Below are 24,320 nucleotides of genomic sequence, written 5' to 3' on the forward strand. Positions count from 1 at the left end.
TTTTCCAGAGCAGTCTGCAATGTAAGCAAATTGTACTGCTACTATATCCAGTTCATACTGATTAGATTACCTGGATGTGCCTCCTGTCTAAAATATATTATGAAAGGGTCCTAGCCTAGGACTTTTGAGAATTTCACTAATATAAAAGCACATACTTGTGTAGATTTTTTTACCTTTATAAACCCAAATGGTTAGATATTTCTGCAAAACAAAAAACAAACAAAATGAACTATTATATGTCATACAAAGGAACTATACATTACATATATAGTAGATAGATAGATTGATTTGATATTATTTTTAATATACAGTGGAGCTTATTTATTATTGAAAATTCAATAATTTTCTAGTACAAATTGCATCAGAAAAATGCCTATCTTGCTTCCACTGTGTCCAACAAAGGGGCATTTCTATGTAGAAAAGGGTGAATAACCGTGTGCCAAAAATGGAACCATTTTTTGTAAACTGAGCCAATTAAAAGGTGGCATAACGTTAGAACAGACAGTCTTGAAATTTGACAGATTTATAATTCAGCAGAGCTACTGTGATAAATCTGGTGCATTTTAAGACTGTTGGCTCTAAAGTTTGCACTCACTATGCAGTCATCCAAAGGTATGGTGGTGACACATGCATAAATGGAAATTGGTGGTTGGGAACACCATCCTATGTAAGACATGTTATTAAGAAGAAAAGGCAAATCTGAGAGGGATGGTTTCCAACATGGTGGCCATTTTGAAAGTCGATATTTTCAAATGATGAAAGACAATGGCCGAGCAAATCCCAAAAATGTATCAAAATCCTGACTCCCAAGTATGAGCTCTGGACCCAAAAGCATTCAGGTGGTTATCAGATACAAGTGGTGGAGGTGCTGCAAACTACGTGGACCCACCAAATGGTGGGTGGACTGAGTGTGCAGATATAAAGAACTGGTGCAATAGGATAAAATATCCAACTTCTCTTTTTTTAAGTATATTAGAACCAGCAGTAGGTAGACATTTTGAGGTGGATCCTCTCAATAGTCATTCTGGAGGGTACATAACTTGTAGCAGAGTGGTAATATGTACCCAGCAAGTAGGGTAGTGATATCAGAAGTGGAGAGACTTGAGATGGTGACACCAGGAAGGAAGGATGTCCCTGAAAACTGCTGATTAGGGATGAGCGAGTATACTCGCTAAGGCACTACTCGCTCGAGTAATGTGCCTTAGCCGACTATCTCCCTGCTTGTCCCTAAAGATTCGGGGGCCGCCACAGGTGAGTTGCGGCGGGGAGCGGGGCAGAGCAGGCGGGAGAGAGGGAGAGAGAGATCTCCCCTCCGTTCCTCCCTGCTCTCCAGCGCAGCTCCCCGCCCCGTGGCGGCGCCCGAATCTTTCGGGACGAGTGGGGAGATACTCGGCTAAGGCACATTACTCGAGCAAGTAGTGTCTTAGCGAGTATACTCGCTCATCCCTACTGCTGATACAAAAACTCACAGACATCTTCTATGGATCTTCTATAAATGCCATTTGTGTATAGGCAGTATCTGCCCAATGATGGTTTGATTCACTCCATTTTCCTGTGACAGATGCCAGATGCTATGATGTGGGCTCCTGCAAAAGGATACCAGAACAACTATTGTTGCTATGTTTGAGGGCAAAACACAGAACCTATTAGGCAAAATTTGGCAAGCAATTTGTCAACTGTGATATGGTGGATGGGTGGTCTGTCAGGGTGTTGACCATTGAAATCCACTGCGATGTCTTGGGTAACATGTTTCCCGGAGAGCAGCACAATCTCTGTCCTTTTTTTCTGTGTTAATCGTGCGCATTCAAGCATAGATTTGTATTTCTCATCAAATTCTCTCTCAGGTACATTTGTCACACGCACCTCTTCCATTTGGAAAATATCACCTTGGTTCCAAGATGGCGGCTTTCAAAATAGCCCCCATGTTGGACCCTGCCCCTTCCTCTCAGCAACATGCCAAACATAGGATGGTGTTCCCAGCCACCATTTTATTTTTACTCAGATGTCTCCATACCTTTGATCCATCCTGTATTAGACAGTATTAGAAAATATGCCCCAATAAATCCAACAGTTTTGGATTTGTAAATGTTATGTGAAATAAATATGGAAATAAAATGAAAATTCTTACAAAATGAAAATCTTTGTTATTTACCAATTACTTTTGTACTCAAACCTCTTTCTAAATCTTCATTATTTCTTTATTTATTGATTATGGAATAAAAGATGAAAGTATGATGGAACACCAAGGTAAACATTTAATTATGTAGAAGGCCTAGAAAATAAACTTTAAACCAGGTCACTGTGTTTTCTTGAGTTGATACAGAGAGCATAAATGCGTTGTTAATTGCAAAGAGTCATGGTGTGCATGTAGACCAGTAATTTACACAGGAACTAAAGGCCATGGAAGAGCTGCTAATCATAACGAATGGAGAAACTAATAATTAATATATGACCGCATTGGATTACACTGTATATTTAACAAACATAATTCACTCGTAGACATTTAAAGGAACCCAGGTTAGGCTAATTTTCTGCAAGTCCATCTCTTATTAGTGGACAATGTTACTGATATCTAACAAGTTTAAGGCATCTCTGTACTAATGTTTAAAGTTTCCTTCAAATGTAATATTCAACATTTTGCACATTATATGCCAATTTAGATCTTACTTGAAAATACCCTGTAAAGCATTTTGCTACCCAAGCAAATGCAAGTGTCATAACAGCGATGGTTGTGATTGGTTCAGTGAGCGTTGCTCTCAGCCAATTACAGCTATTGTGGTAGTTCAGCGAGTGCTGCATTGATTGGCTGAGAGCAGCGCTCGCTGAACCAATCAGAGCCATTGCTTTCTGGAGGCGGGATTTATGAATCCCGCAACCAGGAAGTGATCTTCTGTCGGCGGCCGAGGAGTGCAGGAGGGACCCGGACCGCGTCTCCTAGATAATGTACTTATTTTTTTAATGTAGTCTAGGTTTATTTTTGGGGTAGGGCTTATACTTTAAGACTCCCCAAAAATAGCCAAAATTCGGGGTAGGGCTTATTTTCTGGGTAGAGTTTATTTTCGGGAAACACGGTTTTAATAAAATATATTAGAGTAGCAATTAGAGATGAGCGAACGTACTCATCCGAGCTTGATACTCGTTCGAGTATTAGCGTGTTCGAGATGCTCGTTACTAGAGGCGAGTACCACGCGATGTTCGAGTTACTTTCACTTTCATCTCTGAGACGTTAGCGCGCTTTTCTGGCCAATAGAAAGACAGGGAAGGCATTACAACTCCCCCCTGCGACGTTCAAGCCCTATACCACCCCCCTGCAGTGAGTGGCTGGCGAGATCAGGTGTCACCCAAGTAAATAAATCGGCCCCTCCCGCAGCTCGCCACAGATGCATTCTGACAGAGATCAGGGAAAGTGTTGCTGATGCCGGAGCTGCTATAGGGAGAGCGTTAGGAGTGATTTTAGGCTTCAAGAACCCCAACGGTCCTTCTTAGGGCCACATCTGACCGTGTGCAGTACTGTTGAGGCTGCTTTTTGCAGTGTTGCACAATGTTTTTGTATATCGGCCGTGCAGAGCATTGCGTCCTGCAGTAAATTTACATAGTCCACGGCCAGTAGTGGTGGTGAGGCAGGGACAGTGAAAGACATATCCAGTCTATATACGCAGTGGGCTTTTCCAAAAAAATTTGGGAAAAAAAATCTATTTGCGCTGCCTGTGACCGTCCTGACTGTACTGCGTCTCTGCTGGGGGTAGTTGTCCTAATTCATACGCAGCCAGCTAAGTGTTACAGCAGGCTTGCGCAAAATTCTTTCCTGCCTCTGCGTTGCCTCTTACATCACCGCTGTCATCCTGTCCAGAGTGAAACAGTCTGCAGTAATTTTACATAGTCCACGGCCAGTAGTGGTGGTGAGGCAGGGACAGTGAAAGACATATCCAGTCTATATACGCAGTGGGCTTTTCCAAAAAAATTTGGGAAAAAAAATCTATTTGGGCTGCCTGTGACCGTCCTGACTGTACTGCGTCTCTGCTGGAGGTAGTTGTCCTAATTAATACGCAGCCAGCTAAGTGTTACAGCAGGCTTGCGCAAAATTCTTTCCTGCCTCTGCGTTGCCTCTTACATCACCGCTGTCATCCTGTCCAGAGTGAAACAGTCTGCAGTAATTTTACATAGTCCACGGCCAGTAGTGGTGGTGAGGCAGGGACAGTGTAAAAGACATATCCAGTCTATATACGCAGTGGGCTTTTCCAACAAAATTTGGGAAAAAAAATCTATTTGGGCTGCCTGTGACCGTCCTGACTGTACTGCGTCTCTGCTGGGGGTAGTTGTCCTAATTCATACGCAGCCAGCTAAGTGTTACAGCAGGCTTGCGCAAAATTCTTTCCTGCCTCTGCTGTGCGTTCCGTAAGCGAAGTCAGCCTCCAACCACAGGCCAATAAGCGGCACATTTAATTACAGCGTTCTGTTTCTGCACTACTGGTAATACAGCATGCTGAGGGGTAGGGGTAGGCCTAGAGGACGTGGACGCGGGCGAGGACGCGGAGGCCCAAGTCAGGGTGTGGGCACAGGCCGAGCTCCTGATCCAGGTGTATCGCAGCCGACCGCTGCGGGATTAGGAGAGAGGCACGTTTCTGGCGTCCCCACATTCATCTCACAATTAATGGGTCCACGTGGTAGACCTTTATTAGAAAATGAGCAGTGTGAGCAGGTCCTGTCGTGGATGGCAGAAAGTGCATCCAGCAATCTATCGACCACCCAGAATTCTGCGCCGTCCACTGCTGCAACTCAGAATCCTCTGGCTGCTGCTCCTCCTTCCTCCCAGCCTCCTCACTCCATTACAATGACACATTCTGAGGAGGCAGACTCCCAGGAACTGTTCTCGGGCCCCTGCCCAGAATGGGCAGCAATGGTTCCAAATCCTCTCCCACTGGAGGAGTTTGTCGTGACCGATGCCCAACCTTTGGAAAGTTCCCGGGGACCGGGGGATGAGGCTGGGGACTGCCGGCAACTGTCTCAAGAGCTTTCAGTGGGTGAGGAGGACGATGACAATGAGGCACAGTTGTCTATCACTCAGGTAGTAGTAATTGGAGTAAGTCCGAGGGAGGAGCGCACAGAGGATTCGGAGGAAGAGCAGCAGGACGATGAGGTGACTGACCCCACCAGGTTTGCTACGCCTACTGAGGACAGGTCTTCAGAGGCGGAGGCAAGTGCAGCAGCAGGGCAGGTTGGAAGAGGCAGTGCGGTGGCCAGGGGTAGAGGCAGGGCCAGACCGAATAATCCACCAACTGTTTCCCAAAGCGCCCCCTCGCGCCATGCCACCCTGCAGAGGCTTAGGTGCTCAAAGGTCTGGCAGCTTTTCACTGAGAGTGCAGACGACCGACGAATAGTGGTGTGCAACCCTTGTCGCGCCAAGATCAGCCGGGGAGCCACCACCACCAGCCTCACCACCACCAGCATGCGCAGACATATGATGGCCAAGCACCCCACAAGGTGGGACGAAGGCCGTTCACCGCCTCCGGTTTGCACTGCTGCCTCTCCCCCTGTGCCCCTTCCTGCCACTGAGATCCAACCCCCCTCTCAGGACACAGACACTACCGTCTCCTGGCCTGCACCCACACCCTCAACTCCGCTGACCTCGGCCCCATCCACCAATATCTCTCAGCGCACCGACCAGCCGTCGCTAGCGCAAGTGTTGGAGCGCAAGCGCAAGTACGCCGCCACGCACCCGCATGCTCAAGCGTTAAACGTGCACATAGCTAAATTTATCAGCCTGGAGATGCTGCCGTATAGGGTTGTGGAAACGGAGGCTTTCAAAGGTATGATGGCGGCGGCGGCCCCGCGCTACTCAGTTCCCAGTCGCCACTACTTTTCCCGATGTGCCGTCCCAGCCCTGCATGACCACGTCTCCCGCAACATTGTACGCGCCCTCACCAACGCGGTTACTGCCAAGGTCCACATAACAACGGACACGTGGACAAGCACAGGCGGGCAGGGCCACTATATCTCCCTGACGGCACATTGGGTGAATTTAGTGGAGGCTGGGACAGAGTCAGAGCCTGGGACCGCTCACGTCCTACCCACCCCCAGAATTGCGGGCCCCAGCTTGGTGGTGGTATCTGCGGCGGTGTATGCTTCCTCCACTAAACCACCCTCCTCCTCCTCCTCCTACGCAACCTCTGTCTCGCAATCAAGATGTGTCAGCAGCAGCACATCGCCAGCAGTCGGTGTCGCGCGGCGTGACAGCACAGCGGTGGGCAAGCGTCAGCAGGCCGTGCTGAAACTACTTAGCTTAGGACAGAAGAGGCCCACGGCCCACGAACTGCTGCAGGGTCTGACAGAGCAGACCGACCGCTGGCTTGCGCCGCTGAGCCTCCAACCGGGCATGGTCGTGTGTGACAACGGCCGTAACCTGGTGGCGGCTCTGCAGCTCGGCAGCCTCACACACGTGCCATGCCTGGCCCACGTCTTTAATTTGGTGGTTCAGCGCTTTCTGAAAAGCTACCCACGCTTGTCAGACCTGCTCAAAAAGGTGCTCCGGCTCTGCGCACATTTCCGTAAGTCCCACACGGACGCTACCACCCTGCGCACCCTGCAACATCGGTTTCACCTGCCAGTGCACCAACTGCTGTGCGACGTGCCCACACGGTGGAACTCTACGCTCCACATGTTGGCCAGGCTCTATGAGCAGCGTAGAGCTATAGTGGAATACCAACTCCAACATGGGTGGTGCAGTGGGAGTCAGCCCCCTCAATTCTTTACAGAAGAGTGAGCCTGGTTGGCAGACATCTGCCAGGTCCTTGGAAACTTTGAGGAGTCTACCCAGATGGTGAGTGGCGATGCTGCAATCATTAGCGTCACCATTCCTCTGCTATGCCTCTTGAGAAGTTCCCTGCAAAGCATAAAGGCAGACGCTTTGCGCTCGGAAACAGAGGCGGGGGAAGACAGTATGTCGCTGGATAGTCAGAGCACCCTCCTGTCTATATCTCAGCGCGTTGAGGAGGAGTAGGAGGGGGAGGAGGAGGAGGAGGAGGCGGGAGAAGAGACAGCTTGGCCCACTGCTGAGGGTACCCATGCTGCTTGCCTGTCATCCTTTCAGCGTGTATGGCCTGAGAAGGAGGAGGAGGAGGAGGATCCTGAAAGTGATCTTCCTAGTGAGGACGGCCATGTGTTGCGTACAGGTACCCTGGCACACATGGCAGACTTCATGTTAGGATGCCTTTCTCGTGACCCTCGCGTTACACGCATTCTGGCCACTACGGATTACTGGGTGTACACACTGCTCGACCCACGCTATAAGGAGAACCTTTCCACTCTCATACCCGAAGAGGAAAGGGGTTCGAGAGTGATGCTATACCACAGGACCCTGGCGGACAAACTGATGGTAAAATTCCCATCCGACAGTGCTAGTGGCCGAAGGCGCAGTTCCGAGGGCCAGGTAGCAGGGGAGGCGCGGAGATCAGGCAGCATGTACAGCACAGGCAGGGGAACACTCTCTAAGGCCTTTGACAGCTTTCTGGCTCACCAGCAAGACTGTGTCACCGCTCCCCAGTCAAGGCTGAGTCGGCAGGAGCGGTGTAAAAGGATGGTGAGGGAGTACGTAGCCGATCGCATGACCGTCCTCCGTGACGCCTCTGCCCCCTACAACTACTGGGTGTCGAAGCTGGACACGTGGCCTGAACTCGCGCTGTATGCCCTGGAGGTGCTTGCTTGTCCTGCGGCTAGCGTCTTGTCAGAGAGGGTGTTTAGTGCAGCTGGGGGAATCATCACAGATAAGCGTACCCACCTGTCAACCGACAGTGCCGACAGGCTTACACTCATCAAGATGAACAAAGCCTGGATTTCCCCAAACTTCTCTTCTCCACCAGCGGACAGCAGCGATACCTAAACAATACGTAGGCTGCACCCGCGGATGGAAGCATTGTTCTCTATCACCATCAAAAACGTGGACCTTTTAGCTTCATCAATTTGTGTATAATATTCATCCTCCTCCTGCTCCTCCTCCTGAAACCTGACGTAATCACGCCGAACGGGCAATTTTTCTTAGGCCCACAAGGCTCAGTCATATAATTTTTGTAAACAATTTTTATACGTTTCAATGCTCATTAAAGCGTTGAAACTTGCACCTGAACCAATTTTTATTTTAACTGGGCTGCCTCCAGGCCTAGTTACAAATTAAGCCACATTAACCAAAGCGATTAATGGGTTTCACCTGCCCTCTTGGTTGGGCATGGGCAATTTTTCTGACGTACATTAGTACTGTGGGTACACCAATTTTTTGGGGCCCTCGCCTACAGTGTAATCCAATTAATTTTTTGCCCACCTGCATTAAAGCTGACGTTACATCAGCTGTGCTGGGCACTGCAATGGGATATATTTATGTACCGCCGGTGGGTTCCAGGGAGCCACCCATGCTGTCGATCCACACGGAGTTGTAACTGCATGTGTCCACTTCTAAAGAACCCCAGTCTGACTGGGGCATGCAGTGTGGGCCGAAGCCCACCTGCATTAAACATGACATTACCTCAGCTGTGATGGGCAATGCAATGGGATATATTTATGTACCGCCGGTGGCTTCCTGGCACCCACCCATGCTGTCGGTCCACACGGAGTTGTAACTGCATGTGTCCACTTCTAAAGAACCCCAGTCTGACTGGGGCATGCAGTGTGGGCCGAAGCCCACCTGCATTAAACATGACATTACCTCAGCTGTGATGGGCAATGCAATGGGATATATTTATGTACCGCCGGTGGCTTCCTGGCACCCACCCATGCTGTCGGTCCACACGGAGTTGTAACTGCATGTGTCCACTTCTAAAGAACCCCAGTCTGACTGGGGCATGCAGTGTGGGCCGAAGCCCACCTGCATTAAACATGACATTACCTCAGCTGTGCTGGGCACTGCAATGGGATATATTTATGTACCGTCGGTGGGTTCCAGGGAGCCACCCATGCTGTCGGTCCACACGGAGTTGTAACTGCATGTCTCCACTTCTAAAGAACCCCAGTCTGACTGGGGCATGCAGTGTGGGCCGAAGCCCACCTGCATTAAACATTACATTACCTCAGCTGTGATGGGCACTACAATGGGATATATTTATGTACCGCCGGTGGGTTCCAGGGAGCCACCCATGCTGTGGGTCCACAGGGACTTCACAATAGGGAGTTGTACCTGCCTGTGTCTATGAATTAAAAACCCCGGTCAGGTTGGGGTATGCAGTGTGGGCCGAAGCCCACCTGCATTTAATCTGACGTTAGCTCTGCTGTCCAGGGCACTGCAATGGGATACATTTATGTACAGCCGGTGGGTTCCAAGGAGCCACCCATGCTGTGGGTGCACACGGAATTCCCATTGCGGAGTTGTACCTGCCTGTGACTATTTATAAAAAACCGCGGTCTGACTGGGGCATGCAGACACCTTGACAGAATGAATAGTGTGTGGCAATAGGTTCCCCATTGCTATGCCCACGTGTGCAGCTCCTGATGGCGGTGGCACAGGATTATATTTCTCATTGCTTCTGTACAGCATTGTGGGCTATCGCCCCGCCCCTTTTAAAGAGGGTCGCTGCCTAGCCATGCCAACCCTCTGCAGTGTGTGGCTGCGGTTCCTGCTCATGGCAGACGCACTTATAAATAGACATGAGGGTGGTGTGGCATGAGGGCAGCTGAAGGCTGCGCAGGGACACTTTGGTGTGCGCTGTGGGGGGAGAGGGGGCGGTTGGGCAGCATGTAACCCAGGAGAAGTGGCAGCGGAGTGTCATGCAGGCAGTGATTGTGCTTTGTTGGAGGTAGTGTGGTGCTTAGCTAAGGTATGCATTGCTAATGAGGGCTTTTCAGAAGTAAAAATTGTTGGGAGGGGGAGGCACTCTTGCCGCTATTGTGGCTTAATAGTGGGACCTGGGAACTTGAGATGCAGCCCAACATGTAGCCCCTCGCCTGCCCTATCCGTTGCTGTGTCGTTCCCATCACTTTCTTGAATTGCCCAGATTTTCACAAATGGAAACCTTAGCGAGCATCGGCGATATACAAAAATGCTCGGGTCGCCCATTGACTTCAATAGGGTTCGTTACTCGAAACGAACCCTCGAGCATCGCGAAAATTTCGTCCCGAGTAACGAGCACCCGAGCATTTTGGTGCTCGCTCATCTCTAGTAGCAATGAATTGAAAAGATCAGAGTCTCAATGTAGTGTGAGTGAATGCAATACAATAGACAAAACTGGTCTATGAGAAACAATATCCTGCCTTGCTCAAATATCCTGCCTTATGCACAAATATCAGCATCATGACTAACACTTGCTGCAGATGGTGCATGCTACCAAGCAGCAGTACATTGCTATGTTCTAAAGATTTTAGGCAAGTGATTAGATCCCTGCATGAACTGCCAGCATGTGTGATAAATGCTGCGAGATAAACTAAGATGAGCTTTTGCAGTATAGACTACATTAGGCTCTGTGCTAAAAGACTAGCAACCCAAATAGGTACACCAGAACTCTGGCGTCATCAGGGGTATTATCACTTTCACATCCAGACCTCCTACCCCTCCTATAAATTAACTGAACTTTGATCACCACAAGGTCCTATTGTGATTTAAGTTTGGTTCAGTAGTATCATGAGGAACCAGGTATACTGACTATAATACAGATGCTATGGTAAAACATTTAAAATATTAGGCATAAGATGATGACCATAACACATCAGAAAAGTATAGTTTTACCAACGTGTTTCTGGTGCAACGAGCACCCTTCGTCGTCAGCTAAACTTATACTTTTTGTATGTATTATGGTCATTATCTGATCTGTAATATTTTTGTTTTACAATAAAAGTTTATTTTTAATTTTTGTTCATCCATGGGCCTAGCTGAGCTTTCCCCTTTATGTCTTCATGCGATTGGTCAGGTGGACGGATGCTGCCAGGCTCAATTCTTGGTATGAAGATGGTTGGTGAGCTGAATTATTCTTTTATATTCTCCCCAGATGTTGTCCGGGATCAGATTTGAACATAGGACTCCAGCATTGCAAGGCAATGGTGTTAAATACTGAGCTGCATCCACTGAAAAACCGCTACAACCATAATTGCTTCATAGCTCTTTGTTTAATACTGATTTTATGGGTTTTATGAACTTTTGGTTCAATTCAAACCAAAGTTTTTGATGAAATTTGGTAAAGCAGCTGAGCCAAACTTCTGAAAAGTTCACTCATCTCTAATTGTAACTATCAAGTGACAGTGTTCACAAGATTGATTGTAACTCAGAATATTCTTTTTGACTATAGCTGTAACCCAAAATCAGTAAGATACATAAAAAATATTTCTGTATAGGTTCAGCCTTAAAGGGGTTATCCCACTTCGAGTTGTGTTGCTGCAGCAAGCAGGCAGCTCCATACACTTCTCACTGGCCCAGGTCGGTACTGCAGGTCCATTCATTTAAATTAGACTTGGCTTGCAGTGCTAACTCTGGCCACTACACAATGTACGGAGTTGTCTGCTTCCTGCAACCAAACAGCTTAAAGTGGGACACCGCCTTTAATATGTGTGAAGGCAGCCTGAGTAACAGTTAACATACACTGCTAAGTGGGCTTGAAACCTACGAGAAGCACATTGTATGCAAGAGAAACTTTAAAAAGTAGACTGTTACTATATTTATTTCTGAGGTCAATTTTCTGTCCTAAATAAATTGAAAAAGATGGCATTCTGGACAGTATGAGAGCTTTAGACACAAAACTGAAGGGTTTTCTTACAATTCATTAAACAAGACAATATTGTAAGTTATTTCTTATTTTATTGTAGATACAGTAGATTAATAAAAAAAAGCTGCAAGACTTGCAAATGAATATTTTTTGGCTCAAAGCAGTTTACTAAAAAAGCATTTTAAAAACTCTGCAATTTTACATCCAGAGTTTCACTATTTGATTTTACAATATGTCAAGTTACATACATATATCATATCAGTGTCTTATTTCTACAAAAAGAGACAGTTTCATGAGCCAAGCAATTTCATGAACACTCTATATGCTTATGCGTAAGTGATTTTCTTGTCACGGTGGCTGCACGATGACTGGCTGATACTGTAGCCATAGCTCCCCAGACATTGCTCATCAATAATGTTCTAATATAAATACTTGTTTGTCTGGGTTTTTAAATTAGAAAGTTAATCTCAACAGCAGACTAGTAGATCTGTAGAGAGTCATGCAGAAAATGAGTGGACATGACCTTTTTGATGAAATGACAAATGATAAGTTCCACTTCAAGTAGTACAAAATGCATTGACAGCATAATCACCAAAACACACGTAAGAAGCGATTAATCTATACAAAATAGAGTATAATTTAAATACATTATCATGTACTGTAAATCAGATAGACTTATGCTAAAATGTATTACAGTTCTAAACATATTTAAGGAGCAATGCAAAATAAGTATGACCATTATCTAATAACCATTATTAAGAGGATAGTAAGCTAGTTAGCATAATAGAACATCTGGTATCCTCATATCATATATAGGGAGGAAAATATAAACAGTGCTAATCAGTGTCCTCCAACTTAATTAATAGGACTTTACATCAAGCTCTCACTTCAGCGAGAGCTGTCTGTGATTGGCTGAGAACCTCAGCCAATCAATGAATGACAGGTGAGAGCTGCCTGTGATTGGCTGAGTACCTCTGCCAGTCAGAAGCAGCTCTTTCAGCAGGTGGGGATTTTAATTCCCCGCCTGCTCAAAGAACTTCATTGCAGAACTGGGGGCAGCACAGACAGGATGCAGCTGAGCCCCGGCAGCTGAAGAAAGGTGAGTATGTGTGTTTTTTTTATTATTTTTTACACTACTTGTTTACGCTGGCTTGTTTTTCAGAGAAGGGCTTATATTTAAAGCTCTTCCCTGAAAAACATTTAAGGGGTCCCAGCAGCTGGATCCTCTACCGCAGCTGTCATCTGTAACAGCTGTGGTAGGGAATTCTTTATTCCCCGTAGGGATTTAGAATTGCTTTGCCGCATCTGTCACATTTGTGACAGGTGCAGCAGAGTATTCTTTATTCCCCACGGGGATGAAGAAAACATCTGCCGCATGTGGCAGATGTGTTCTTCATCCCTGCGGGGGACATGGCAGCAGCGGACAAGTAAGTATATATATTTTTAAGTCTTTTTTTCAAGATTAAATGGGATATTTTTCAGGGAAGAGCTTATACTTTAATATTTTCACTGTCTTTTAATAAAGAAAATTTAGGTTCAAGCCTTGACTCTGTATTTTGTCCTTTGCCATATAATTTGTGTGACATACTCTGTTTTTTTGCATCTACCTTCTCTATATAGTCTACCAGGAAGATATGGTACTGCTCACATGATAAGGAATTATAGGACAGATAGAATATACCAGCAGGAAGAGAAGCCAGGGTGAAATCTAAAATTCAATACGGAGTTTGATCAGAAGCAGACTGGTGGATAAGTTGCAGGAAACTAGGATAATCAATCAGGCCTGATACAGTGAAGGAAACTTGTGGTTCCACTGAAGGTCGTCTTTCACCACTTCCTGAACATACATTATATCTCTCTATTTTTGTTATTACTTTTAGATAATAAGAGAACTTCTTTAAAGAAAAAGAAATTGAATTTGCGATGCCTCATTGCAAGATCTAAAACTTTTTTTTATTTTTCCACCAAGTTATGTAAGCTCAATTTTTTGAAGGAGTTTTTATTGATACCATTTTGGGGTGCATAAAGCTTTTTGTCCACTTTTGATTGTGTTTCTGAAAGACAGATAGACAAAAAATTCTGACACTTTTTTTTTAATTATTTTTTTAATTGTTCACCATGTGGGATAAATAACTAAATATTTTCATTTTTTAGGTTATTGCAAGAACAGTGATACCTATTATGCTCATGTTTTTATTTTTTTTAATTTAAAACGTGTTTTGTGCTGATTTTTTTTTACACTGAATTTTTAAAAACTAAACTTAATTGAACTTTTTTACACAATTTATTAATCCTTTAAGGAGACTTGAAGATGCGATCATTTAATTGCTAGCATAGTACATGCAGTGTACTGTGCCTATGATGTTAGCCTATTAGACTCTACCGCAAGCAGGGTCTGATAGACAGATTAACATGGCAAGCATCGAGGCTTTTGTCAGACTTCTGGTTGCCAAAGGAACCCATCAGCACCTCGCGATCACATCACAATGCTTGGGAGGGCCTTTTGCCCTTTCACCCACTTACACATCTTGATTATTATTGGTCATGGCATGGACGGGATTAAATGTTAGGAAACCATTTTCTCTGCTCCCAGCCATTAGAGAAGAAGACAATCTCTTAGTAGACAGCCAAATTAGATTGCAGGAGCTTTAAACCCACGTTGCATATTTACAATGACATGGATTTACAGCCCAGGATCAAGCACCATATATTCACGGTGCTTAGTCACTAATTAGTAGAGATGAGCGAGCACCCAAATGCTCGAGTCCACGTTATTTGAGTCGAGCTTTTCGTAAAATTTGAGAGCTCTACTCGAGTAATGAACCCCATTGACTACAATGGGAGACTCGAGCATTTTTGTATGTGGGACACCAGGTGCCGAGCTTTTTTTTTTTTCCTAGGTTCTCTCTCTCTCTCACCAGCCAGCCAAAAAATCTGCCAATGACACACGCTGCGTCGCGGCCGGGAGGGGCCAAAACAGGCACGTCACAGCGGGGAGTATCCAAAAACTGGGGCGGGGTCGAACACAGCTCGATGCTCGTTCGAGTAACAAGCACCATCGAGTACGCTAATGCTCGAACTAGCATCAAGCTTGGCTGAGTATGTTTGCTCAACTCTACTAATTAGTTAACTAATAACACACAATGAATTGTGTGTTATTAGTGTATTTCATTGAGCATTTTGCGTAAACATCCAATATTATTATGTATAATGGCAAATATTACCTTAATATGTCTTGGATCATCTTATAACTGAGAACTCTTATTAAATCATTATTTTTACCATTGTACAGCTTACAAAAATAATTTTCTGTATAAAGACAGCTGGTAAATGTTGGCAAAGATTAATAAAAGAAAACCTGCAGAAAGTAAAATATGAGTTTGCATTGTAATTATATCAGATCAGAGTTACAGTTACATTAAATATGGATGCAAATGATACAACAAAATAGATATTGTCTGAAGCTGGCAGATTCTCAATAGTAAAACCTGTTACTGTGTGTAATTTTATAATTGTGTAATTTAGCACTTATGTAAATGCTTCTAATCTCTTAGAAAGATAGATCAGGCTTCTTATGAAACTGCATGTAATCTCACAAATGGATTATTGCCAAAATGAAAGATGGCAGAAAAATTGGGATGAAAAACTATTGAAATGAATGTTAAATATTGTAGCTTTTATACTTACAGTGAGCATAACTAATAATAAAATGTTCTTACTTTAGTTTCCTTTTTTACAATATACATTTTTTGTATTTTGCTTAACTTAATGATATTTTTAATAATAAGAATATCAAAAACTTTTTTAACTTATGAGGAACATATAAGAAGTCATGTTGAGTCATATCACCACTCTATCGAAGATATATTTAAAGTAACAAATCACAAAAATATATAGCCCCAAGCAATGATCTTATTGTGATTGTACAAGGATTAAATCAGAGTGTGAGCATTGGTGTGATATTTAGAAGCCACAATTCTGTATTTAGTCTGGCATTGACAACCTGTCATATGGTTCTTATAAGTATTTACAGTGGCCAAAGCTAGGGAACTACAAGCAGTGGGATAAAAACTACAAGTTACTAGTTGGAGAATATCTGATCCCGGACTAAATCAAATAAAACATTCTATTAGTACATCAATCAACAGAGCAAAATTATGTTACTTTGAACATAGAATAACTAGAATAAACCAGGAGACTAAACCCTCTACAAAAGGTAGTTGTGTACAGAAAAGTTATTTATAATAATTTTATTATATTTTCCATATCAAACAAAAAGAAAGGGATAAAAAAAATTAATAATAAACAAAGCAAAATGTATATTTTTATACACAGCTTTCCTCCTTTTCTGTAATCAGCCTCACCTGCATATCTAATTCCTACCCAAATGAAATGTTAAAATAATTCATTATATGTTGTCTATCTTCTACTGAAATTTTCCTCTCAGTACCCTCTTGTCTCCTTCTCTACTTCCAATTCTTCTGAGCACCTAAGTTTTCTATGCTACTCTAATCACAAGTCCACACCTGGTGGTTAAATATAGATCAATTGATCTAATGTAGATCCTTTCATTATTTCATAGAGGCAGTTTTGATCACATTGATAAATGAGACCTCTTTACATTTCTTAAGCATAGCAGATATCACTTTAGAGCATATTTCACCATATGCATTTAAAGGTACTCCTCTGATATAACTTGGCCAACTAGAAATTAAGCAGGTACTTCAACTCTCTTCTGAGTTCTCCTAGTTGTCCCCGCACCTTCGCCACCTGGGAGAGTTTGTCAATGCTTTGTAGTGTAGAAATTTGAGCAAGGATGGAGTTAAGTTTAGCAGAACGTTGTCTTTTAAACTTTGTGTCCATAGCTATTAGCTCACCATGAATGAAAACTTTATATGTTTTCCAAATCACTGGGGAAGGAATATCTGGAAATAAGTTTCTGGAAAAGAAGGCTTTTAGAGCTTCATTTAAAGAGTCAATGTGGTGTGGGGAGTCTAGAAGCATTTCATTCAGGATCCATATCCAAGTCCTAGAAATTAGTCCTAGATATTAGAAAGAGAGAGGAAAAGTGAAGTTGGGGCATGGTCGAATAGGGTAATGGAGTCAATATGGGGGAAGTGTGCTAAAGCCAAGTTTCTTTTGTTGATAAGGTAATTCAATCTATAGTAAGATTTAGGGCTACCACCCACTTGCATTTTTTAATGTGATTGTCAATGGGACTTTCGAATGTTAAAAAAAACGCATCACAAGTTTGTGCTTTGTGATTTTTGTGCTATGCGTTTTTAACATTAGAAAGTCCTACTGACAATCACAATAAAAAAAATGCGGCCATATCGCAGAGTTAAAAAAACGCAAGTGGGTGATAGCCCTTATGGACATGAGAGAAATAAGTGTTAGAATTTTTTTATGTGTGGGCCCCTTTAAGGTCTGCTCCAACTATCGTGATAACTTCTAGAAACATTTTGAATTTTTCTCAAGTCTATATAATCCACATAATCTATTGGTGGTTTGGGGGATCTAATATAGATCATTTGGCCACCAGTAGCATTATGTAGACTATATTCAAAGATAATACAGATGGTTAGGTCATCAAGAAAGCCTAATGAAAAACCATATTCTACTGTCTTTAATCAGATACAGGAGTAATGATATTCCTGTATCAGAAAAGTTACAGGATTAAATGGATATATGAGTGGATGGACTTGCTTAAGGAAATCATTAGCATATGATTCAGAACCTGCAAGCAGAAAATGAAGTACTTTGGCGAATTACTATTTATGCGTTCCAGTAGAATTCATAAGCAACTACAGAATTATAATATAATCTGCATACATTGTATATTGAAAAAGAAAATATTTAATTTACCAGTTTTATATATTTCAATGTAACTATTGTTTTTAGTGATAATATCAGAAATAATTCATAATAATTTTGTTTAATGTTTTTACATTCTAGCAAACAGATGAGTCCGCACAGACTGATGGACAACAACAAACACAGTCTTCTGAAAACACAGAAAACAAAACACAGCCGAAGAGACTCCATGTTTCAAATATTCCATTCAGATTTAGAGATCCAGATCTTAGACAAATGTTTGGGGTAAGTAAAAGTCACAATTTTTTTCAATGTAATGACTTCAATGTGCATATTTAAGGCTCAGCCACACGGGTGCATCGGCACCCATACACAGGTGCCCATGCGCCCATGTGGCTGAGCCCTTCCTGCTTGAAGAATACGGCCATACCTCAAGACGGACGCCTCTCTGCAGCGCTGAAGAAAGAACACATGACTGGCAATGAAGCTGGTCACATGTTCTCTCTCCCGGCGCTTCAGAGAGACGTCCGTCTTGAGGTACGACCGTCTTCCTCCGGCAGTAACACGGGCGCCGATGCGCCCGTGTGACTGAGCCCTAATGATCACAAATGTGAGATGATATAAAAACTTTCCTGTTCTTTGAGTAAAAAATCCTGCCATAAAGTAGGCCATATATCATCAACCTGATTCTCCAGTTGGAAGGAGTGACAAATAGACCAGGTGGAAACACTACCTTTAAGGCAAGCTTTACCACTTTAGACACCTTAGTCTATTATTTTACTTTGTTGTTACTTTAATCAGTATTTAAAGCAGGAAAATATAAATCAATGTGTTCCCTATGATCATACTACTTCAGGATTCATCAAGAAGCAGTCTCATACACAGCCTTTAACTTGTTAGTGTAGAGGTGATGTATTATAGCAGTGGACTGATGGAATTTTACACGTGCACATAAGGTTGACAACTTCTTCTAAATCAACTCTTGAAGATTTCATTAGCTGCAAGATTAAATCTCCTGGATGTCCTAGAAAATCCAGCTATGTGCTATCTAGATTTAATTCCAATAGACTCCAAGTCAGTTCAGAAAAGCTTAGGATAATTGTAAAGGCTTGACAATCCCTTCACATTGCTGGCTTATAAAGTTACTTCTCAATTGCCAATTTTCCAGTTTATTTAAGATAATTAAAAAGGGGTGTTGACTTTGTTTGAAGTACTTGGTGCAAAGTCACAAACAGTTATTTCCTAATGGCCAAGTCTATTCCTTACCGTTGGTGGGCTCTTCTGTATGTTTACTTGCAGTATCACAGAAAACCACAAATAACATATTATATCAACATGGGTTGTGTAAATGTAGCTTTTCTGTATTGACAAACCATGCCTTGCTACATATAAATCGATCTCACCATTGTTCTCTATTTCTACAATGTAAGTGTCCATTCTTCATGGTCATTAAGAAATTGTTTCTTCAGTTTCATGTTTGCGTCTGTGAAAAGTACTAAGAAACCAGAAGTAAATAGGTTGTAAAGAAAATCAATAATAGTAAAATAGTAATCTACAGCAAATTTAGAAAACATGCAGACACAATACTTACAGATATAAGGCAGATTGGCGCTCCAATAGAAAAGCAACTAATACCTAAATAACATCTCAAAGGGAGAGTCAATTTAGTATGTGATTTTTTTTTTTATTAAAAACCAAAAAACATTTCATACATTTTTTCACAATCTGCAAAGGTCTACTGCAAGTTAACTATTGAACTAAGGGCACCACTTATTTTTAACTGTAAAATCTCCTTTTATGATTGTAATGCTGCTGATCATTAACACTGTTCAATAAGAGCAGCTTAGGTAACTGTTCAGCTGTGTTACTTTGTTACAGCTACATTGCATATGAATGTCACTATCAAAATAATATTTTCTAATTGTACCTTTGTTCCAACTAATCCCTTATTTTGCTTTTTTTGAGATGTATGTTCTTATAAACAGCTTTTGACAATGTGCTATGATTAATAACTTTAAATTACACTATTCAGTATTATGTTATTCTGCTTAAGTAATGAAAACATGAAATATTCTTCAGTGGCAGAAAATCAGGCAAAAGACTATAACACAAGTACAGTATTATAATAAAAATAAATGGCATTAGGAAGGATTTTTCCACCTAAATTGGGAAAAACTGGCTTCTTCCTTGTGGATTTTTTTGCTTTTTTTTCTGGATCAACATTAGGAGGGTTGGTAGGCTGAACTAGATGGACATATGTCTTTTTTCAACATTACCCACTATGTTAGGGCTCGGTCGGACGTGCATGTTTTAGGTCCGTGTAAAATGAACGCTTCTAAAAGAAGCAATGAGTTCTTATAGAGGCGTTCATATGCACAGAATTTTCAGCGCAAAATAGCACACACCTAAAAAAGATAGAGCATAGGTGTGTTTTGCGTAGGAGTTACCATTGACTCCTATGGGAGCAGGAGTTCTCCTGCATTGGGAATTCACGGGCATTCACGGGGATGAGGGGACTCCTTGAGGATTCTGTTAATCCCCACGGGGACTAACAGGATTTTACAATGGGACATTTAAAAGGTGCTTATGGGCAGTGCCTTTTAAATGTCCTGCTGTAAGCAGTGGGGTTCTTCCATTGCTTTGAATGGGGCCGGCGCTGCTGCCGCCCAATTCAAAACAATGGTATGAAGGCAACTACCACATGTATTTTCAGCGAAGGAATTGTAATATAAGCCCTACCCCGAAAATAAGCTATAGCTGCTATAAAAAGAATAAAAATACATCACCTCTCCGGCGCTGTCCAGCTCAGGCACATTCTTCCCGGGTCCCAGGCACCGTACTTCTGCATTTCTTCTGCCCGAGGATTTAAAAATCTCCACCTCCTAGTAAGCACTAACTCTGATTGGCTGAACGCAGGGACCAATTACAGCTATTGAATTATTGAATGGCTATGATTGGTATCTGTGCTCAGCCAGTTAGAAGCAGTACTTCCAGGAGGTGGGGATTTTTATTGCAGTAAGGATAACATTAATTCATTATCTGACTATCACAGATGTAGTATAAGATCATAGAAAGGAAAATAACAACTATCCACATGAGAATTATGGAAGGAAAATGTTATAGCGGTTAGTCTGATCCTCAGCATATCTGCAGAGCATTTGTTGATTAAATACAGCTGTTTGTTACACTTGGATGTGGATTGGAACATAAAGGAACACTTCTTTTATACAGCAGGCTTCCGTATATGGGTCATGTGATATGACCTTGCAACATCTGTCATGTGTCACGAGGTACGGCTTTGGATGCCGCCCCCGGACTCCTGTGTGAGACACAGCGCAGCGCTGTCTTTTACACAGTGCAGCTCTGTCATGTGTCACGGGGCACAGCTTTGGATGCCGCCCCCGGACACTGACTCCTGTGTGAGACGCGGCACTGCGCTGTCTTTTACACAGTGCAGCTCCGTCATGTGTCACGAGGTACGGCTTAGGTTGCCGCCCCCGGACCCTGTGTGGAACGCAGCGCTGCGTGTCTTGTATACAGCGCAGCTCTGCAATACGAGTCATGTGATGAAGCCCCGTACGTCGGCTCCTAGACTCAGAGGAGCTCCATAGAATATTAGGAGATAACGTCATCACTCATGGCCCAAGATGGCGCTATACACCGGAACCATACACAACTCCGGTGACCTTTCAGGGAAGGGTATGTAATTGTGAATGATTTATTGTGCTATATATACCTGGCTCTGTTGGTCTTATGTATGCTTGAGAAAGACGTCTAGCACGTCGAAACGCGTCGCATATTTGTCCCGCAAGTATCTACTTATTTTTATATGAGGCTGTGACCTTAGATTGTAGTAATAAATGTTTCTTTGACTATTAACTGATACTGACCGTTGGAATCTTTCAAAAGAATCGGTCTTTGTTATATAAAGTAGCGCAGGAGCACCATTTTTTTCTGTTCTCCAGCCAAAAGAAATGATTCAGAAGAGTGCCAGGGAGAAGATGTGCCAGAGCCCCAACAGCACTGCTAGTTGATATATAGTTATTTTTTTTGCCAGCAGCTAGGGCTTTTTTCCAGAGAAGGACTTATATTTCAAGCCCTTCCCCCAAGATCTCTGCAGGGGTTGCCTTCACTAGATTGCTTTCAATGGGGTGGCAGCAGCGCTGGCCCCATTGAAAGCAATGGGATAGCATTGTGGTCCTCTGCCACAGCTGTGACAACTGTGGCAGGGGATTCTTTCATGTTCTGTCACAGTGTTCAATGATGAGGGGACGTTCATGGAGCGGCTGCTCCAATGAACGGTCAAAGCTTAATGCGCTGCGCATATGAAACTTTGCCCGTACTTTCGTTTCCAGCTTATGCGAGGAGCACATTTTTTTCACACACATAGGCATGCAAAAAAACGCGCTCGTGTGACTGTGGCATTACTATGTAAAAGGAATTTTAAAAAATCCAGAGTCCAAATATAATAATACGTACAACCATGCAGGACTTTGTTTATTGCTAAAATTGTTACCATAAAATCATCAAAAAGTATGAACTTTTCATCTCTGAGACAAAAATTTTTAAGATTTCGCCACTGGGAGAAGACTATAGCCCCAAAAGAATATATCAAGAAGCCATTATTGAGAAAAGGTAAATGGGAAGATTGCACAATACCTCTCCAGAGCCACCTATGGCTTTGGCTCACAATTCCCAATCATTGTTATAGGGCTTGTTTAAAAAGTCTGACATTGACTTGCAGGAGTGCTGCCTTTCAATAGTTTGTACTGCAGATGTATTGCACAACCTTGCATATTTCCAGGAATAGCATGGATGGCCTTATAAGTCTTCTCACACACCTTCTAGGTGTTCTCCTTAAGGAGAAATAATATCCTTTCTGAACTGAGAAAAGGTATAGACACAAACAATTTGTATCAAAGCTGTAAAACTGAACATCTGAGATGCGGAGTAAAGTTCTTTGGGCTGGTAATTCTAAAGGTAGCCATGAACATTATATAGAAGTAAGTTAATTAACTGTACAAGAATTGAATGAATGTTCATCTGGTAAACAGTCCTTCTGCCGACACCACCATATACATTTTAAAGGGGAGATTAATGTTCAAGCACTTGGCAATCCCCAGCTCTCTCATTAAAATTAAGCAGCAATGTGTCTGTGCACACCTATGCTGTATTCCCTTGGAGACCAACCAAACCCCAGTGGTGAGGCTCCCATTGATCTATCAATTCTCACATATCAGCTTGAAAAACATTAAAGTCTCCTCAATACCCATTTAATGCACATTGGCTGTTATAATCATTCAAATTGGTCAAACAGTACAGGCTCAAAGATACTAGTTAAAGGACAAAGGAGCTTTCATGTAACGATCATTAATTTATCAGGTGAAAACTTCAAAGACAGCTGAGTTCATCCCAGACAAGGAAGGTGTGTTATGATGAATTGGCTAAAATTGTCATTCATTGTTAAATTGCCCCCGAAAATAGTTTGTTATGTTCGGTTTGAAATAATCCTTTTTCATCAACTTTCGTCTAAACTGTATGGGTACCTTAAATGTGAGATCTCTGGGAGCAATAGAAGGCTTAATGAATATAACTGAAGTAGTAAAATACTTTCTTCAACCGTTTCTACAACTATCAGTCAAGCATAGTGGAGGATCAGAGCAAGTTTAAGGATACAACATCTGGCACTGATCATTTGTTTTTCTGTAATACCCTCTGGCAAACATTTACCTGAATAAATTTAATTGTGCGGCAATATAACATTCTCACAAAAAAAGCTGCTAGTGTTTTCCAGAACATAGATGGAACACCTCAGAGCTCAGATCTCTTTGGATTACTAGGAAGTAGAAAATGTAAGACCTAACTTAGGGGAAAACAAAAAAACATGGGGTCATATCGAAATTAAGTTTTTGCACAAATAAAAGTAAGTCTCCCGAAAAGAGGGAAAGCTGTAACAAATGCAAACGGTCGATTCAGGAAATAATGAGAATTAACTATACTATTATATTGAGTTCTTGAGGCTCCTGTGTGATATTCTGTTAAATATTTGTTCTACTTTATGTCCTGGCACTAGAAAATGAATAAAACCAGTTTGCACATTGAGTTTGGGCATTACATTTGATAGGAACATTTAAAACATTCCACCCAACATACCCCAAGATGTAATATGAATCCAGAAAGTCTTCAGAATCTCTCTCTTTTTTTTACATTTTATTATGTTGTGGCCTTGTACAAATTTAAAAAAAAATCAAGTTTTCCCCATCATTCTGTACACAATATCCCATAATAACAAAGTGAAAAGAGAATGTTTGAAAAATGTGTACAATTTCCAAAAATAAAAAACAACATTTTTTAGTTGAAGCACCTTAGGCCTCCTTCCCACGAACGGATTTCCGCCGCGTAATTCGCGGCGAAAATCCGCTGCGTTGCCCGCAGCTATTAGGTTCTATTGAACCTAATAGCACAATGCTCACGATGCGTAATTCCACCGCGGAATTACGCACCGCGATTTCTCCCGTCCTCACCCGCAGCATGCTCTATTTTCTGCGGGTGAGGACGGGCTGTACGCACTGACGGCTTCCATTGCAGTCAATGGAAGCCGTCCATTCACGCTATCTCCCGCTGTAACCAGCGGGAGATAGCGTGAAAAAACGCTTTCCCGCCCACCGCCGAGCGTCATATGACGCCAAATGACGCGGTCCGGCCGCGTCACGTGACACGGCCGGCCGTGCACGTGACACGGCTGGTGACGCGAGGGCGGTGGGCGGTGATGGGCGGTGACGCGCGGCGGTGGGCGGGGAAGCGATTTCACGCTATCTCCCGCAGGTAAGTATA

The 24,320-nt window shown here is 42.9% G+C and overlaps 1 protein-coding gene across 3 annotated transcripts in view; it reads left to right on the forward strand.

Moving 5' to 3' along the window:
• The window catches only part of RBFOX1 (RNA binding fox-1 homolog 1), a 744,520-nt gene that overhangs the window by 501,212 nt on the left and 218,988 nt on the right, over positions 1–24,320 (forward strand). For all 3 annotated transcript variants that reach the window (XM_066576151.1, XM_066576152.1, XM_066576153.1), the window contains exon 3: positions 17,628–17,771. In XM_066576151.1, coding sequence (XP_066432248.1) covers positions 17,628–17,771 — 144 coding nt within the window. The remainder of the gene's footprint in view (positions 1–17,627; positions 17,772–24,320) is intronic.

The sequence above is a fragment of the Eleutherodactylus coqui genome, chromosome 8 (assembly GCF_035609145.1).
Source record: "Eleutherodactylus coqui strain aEleCoq1 chromosome 8, aEleCoq1.hap1, whole genome shotgun sequence".
Lineage (NCBI taxonomy): Eukaryota > Metazoa > Chordata > Amphibia > Anura > Eleutherodactylidae > Eleutherodactylus > Eleutherodactylus coqui.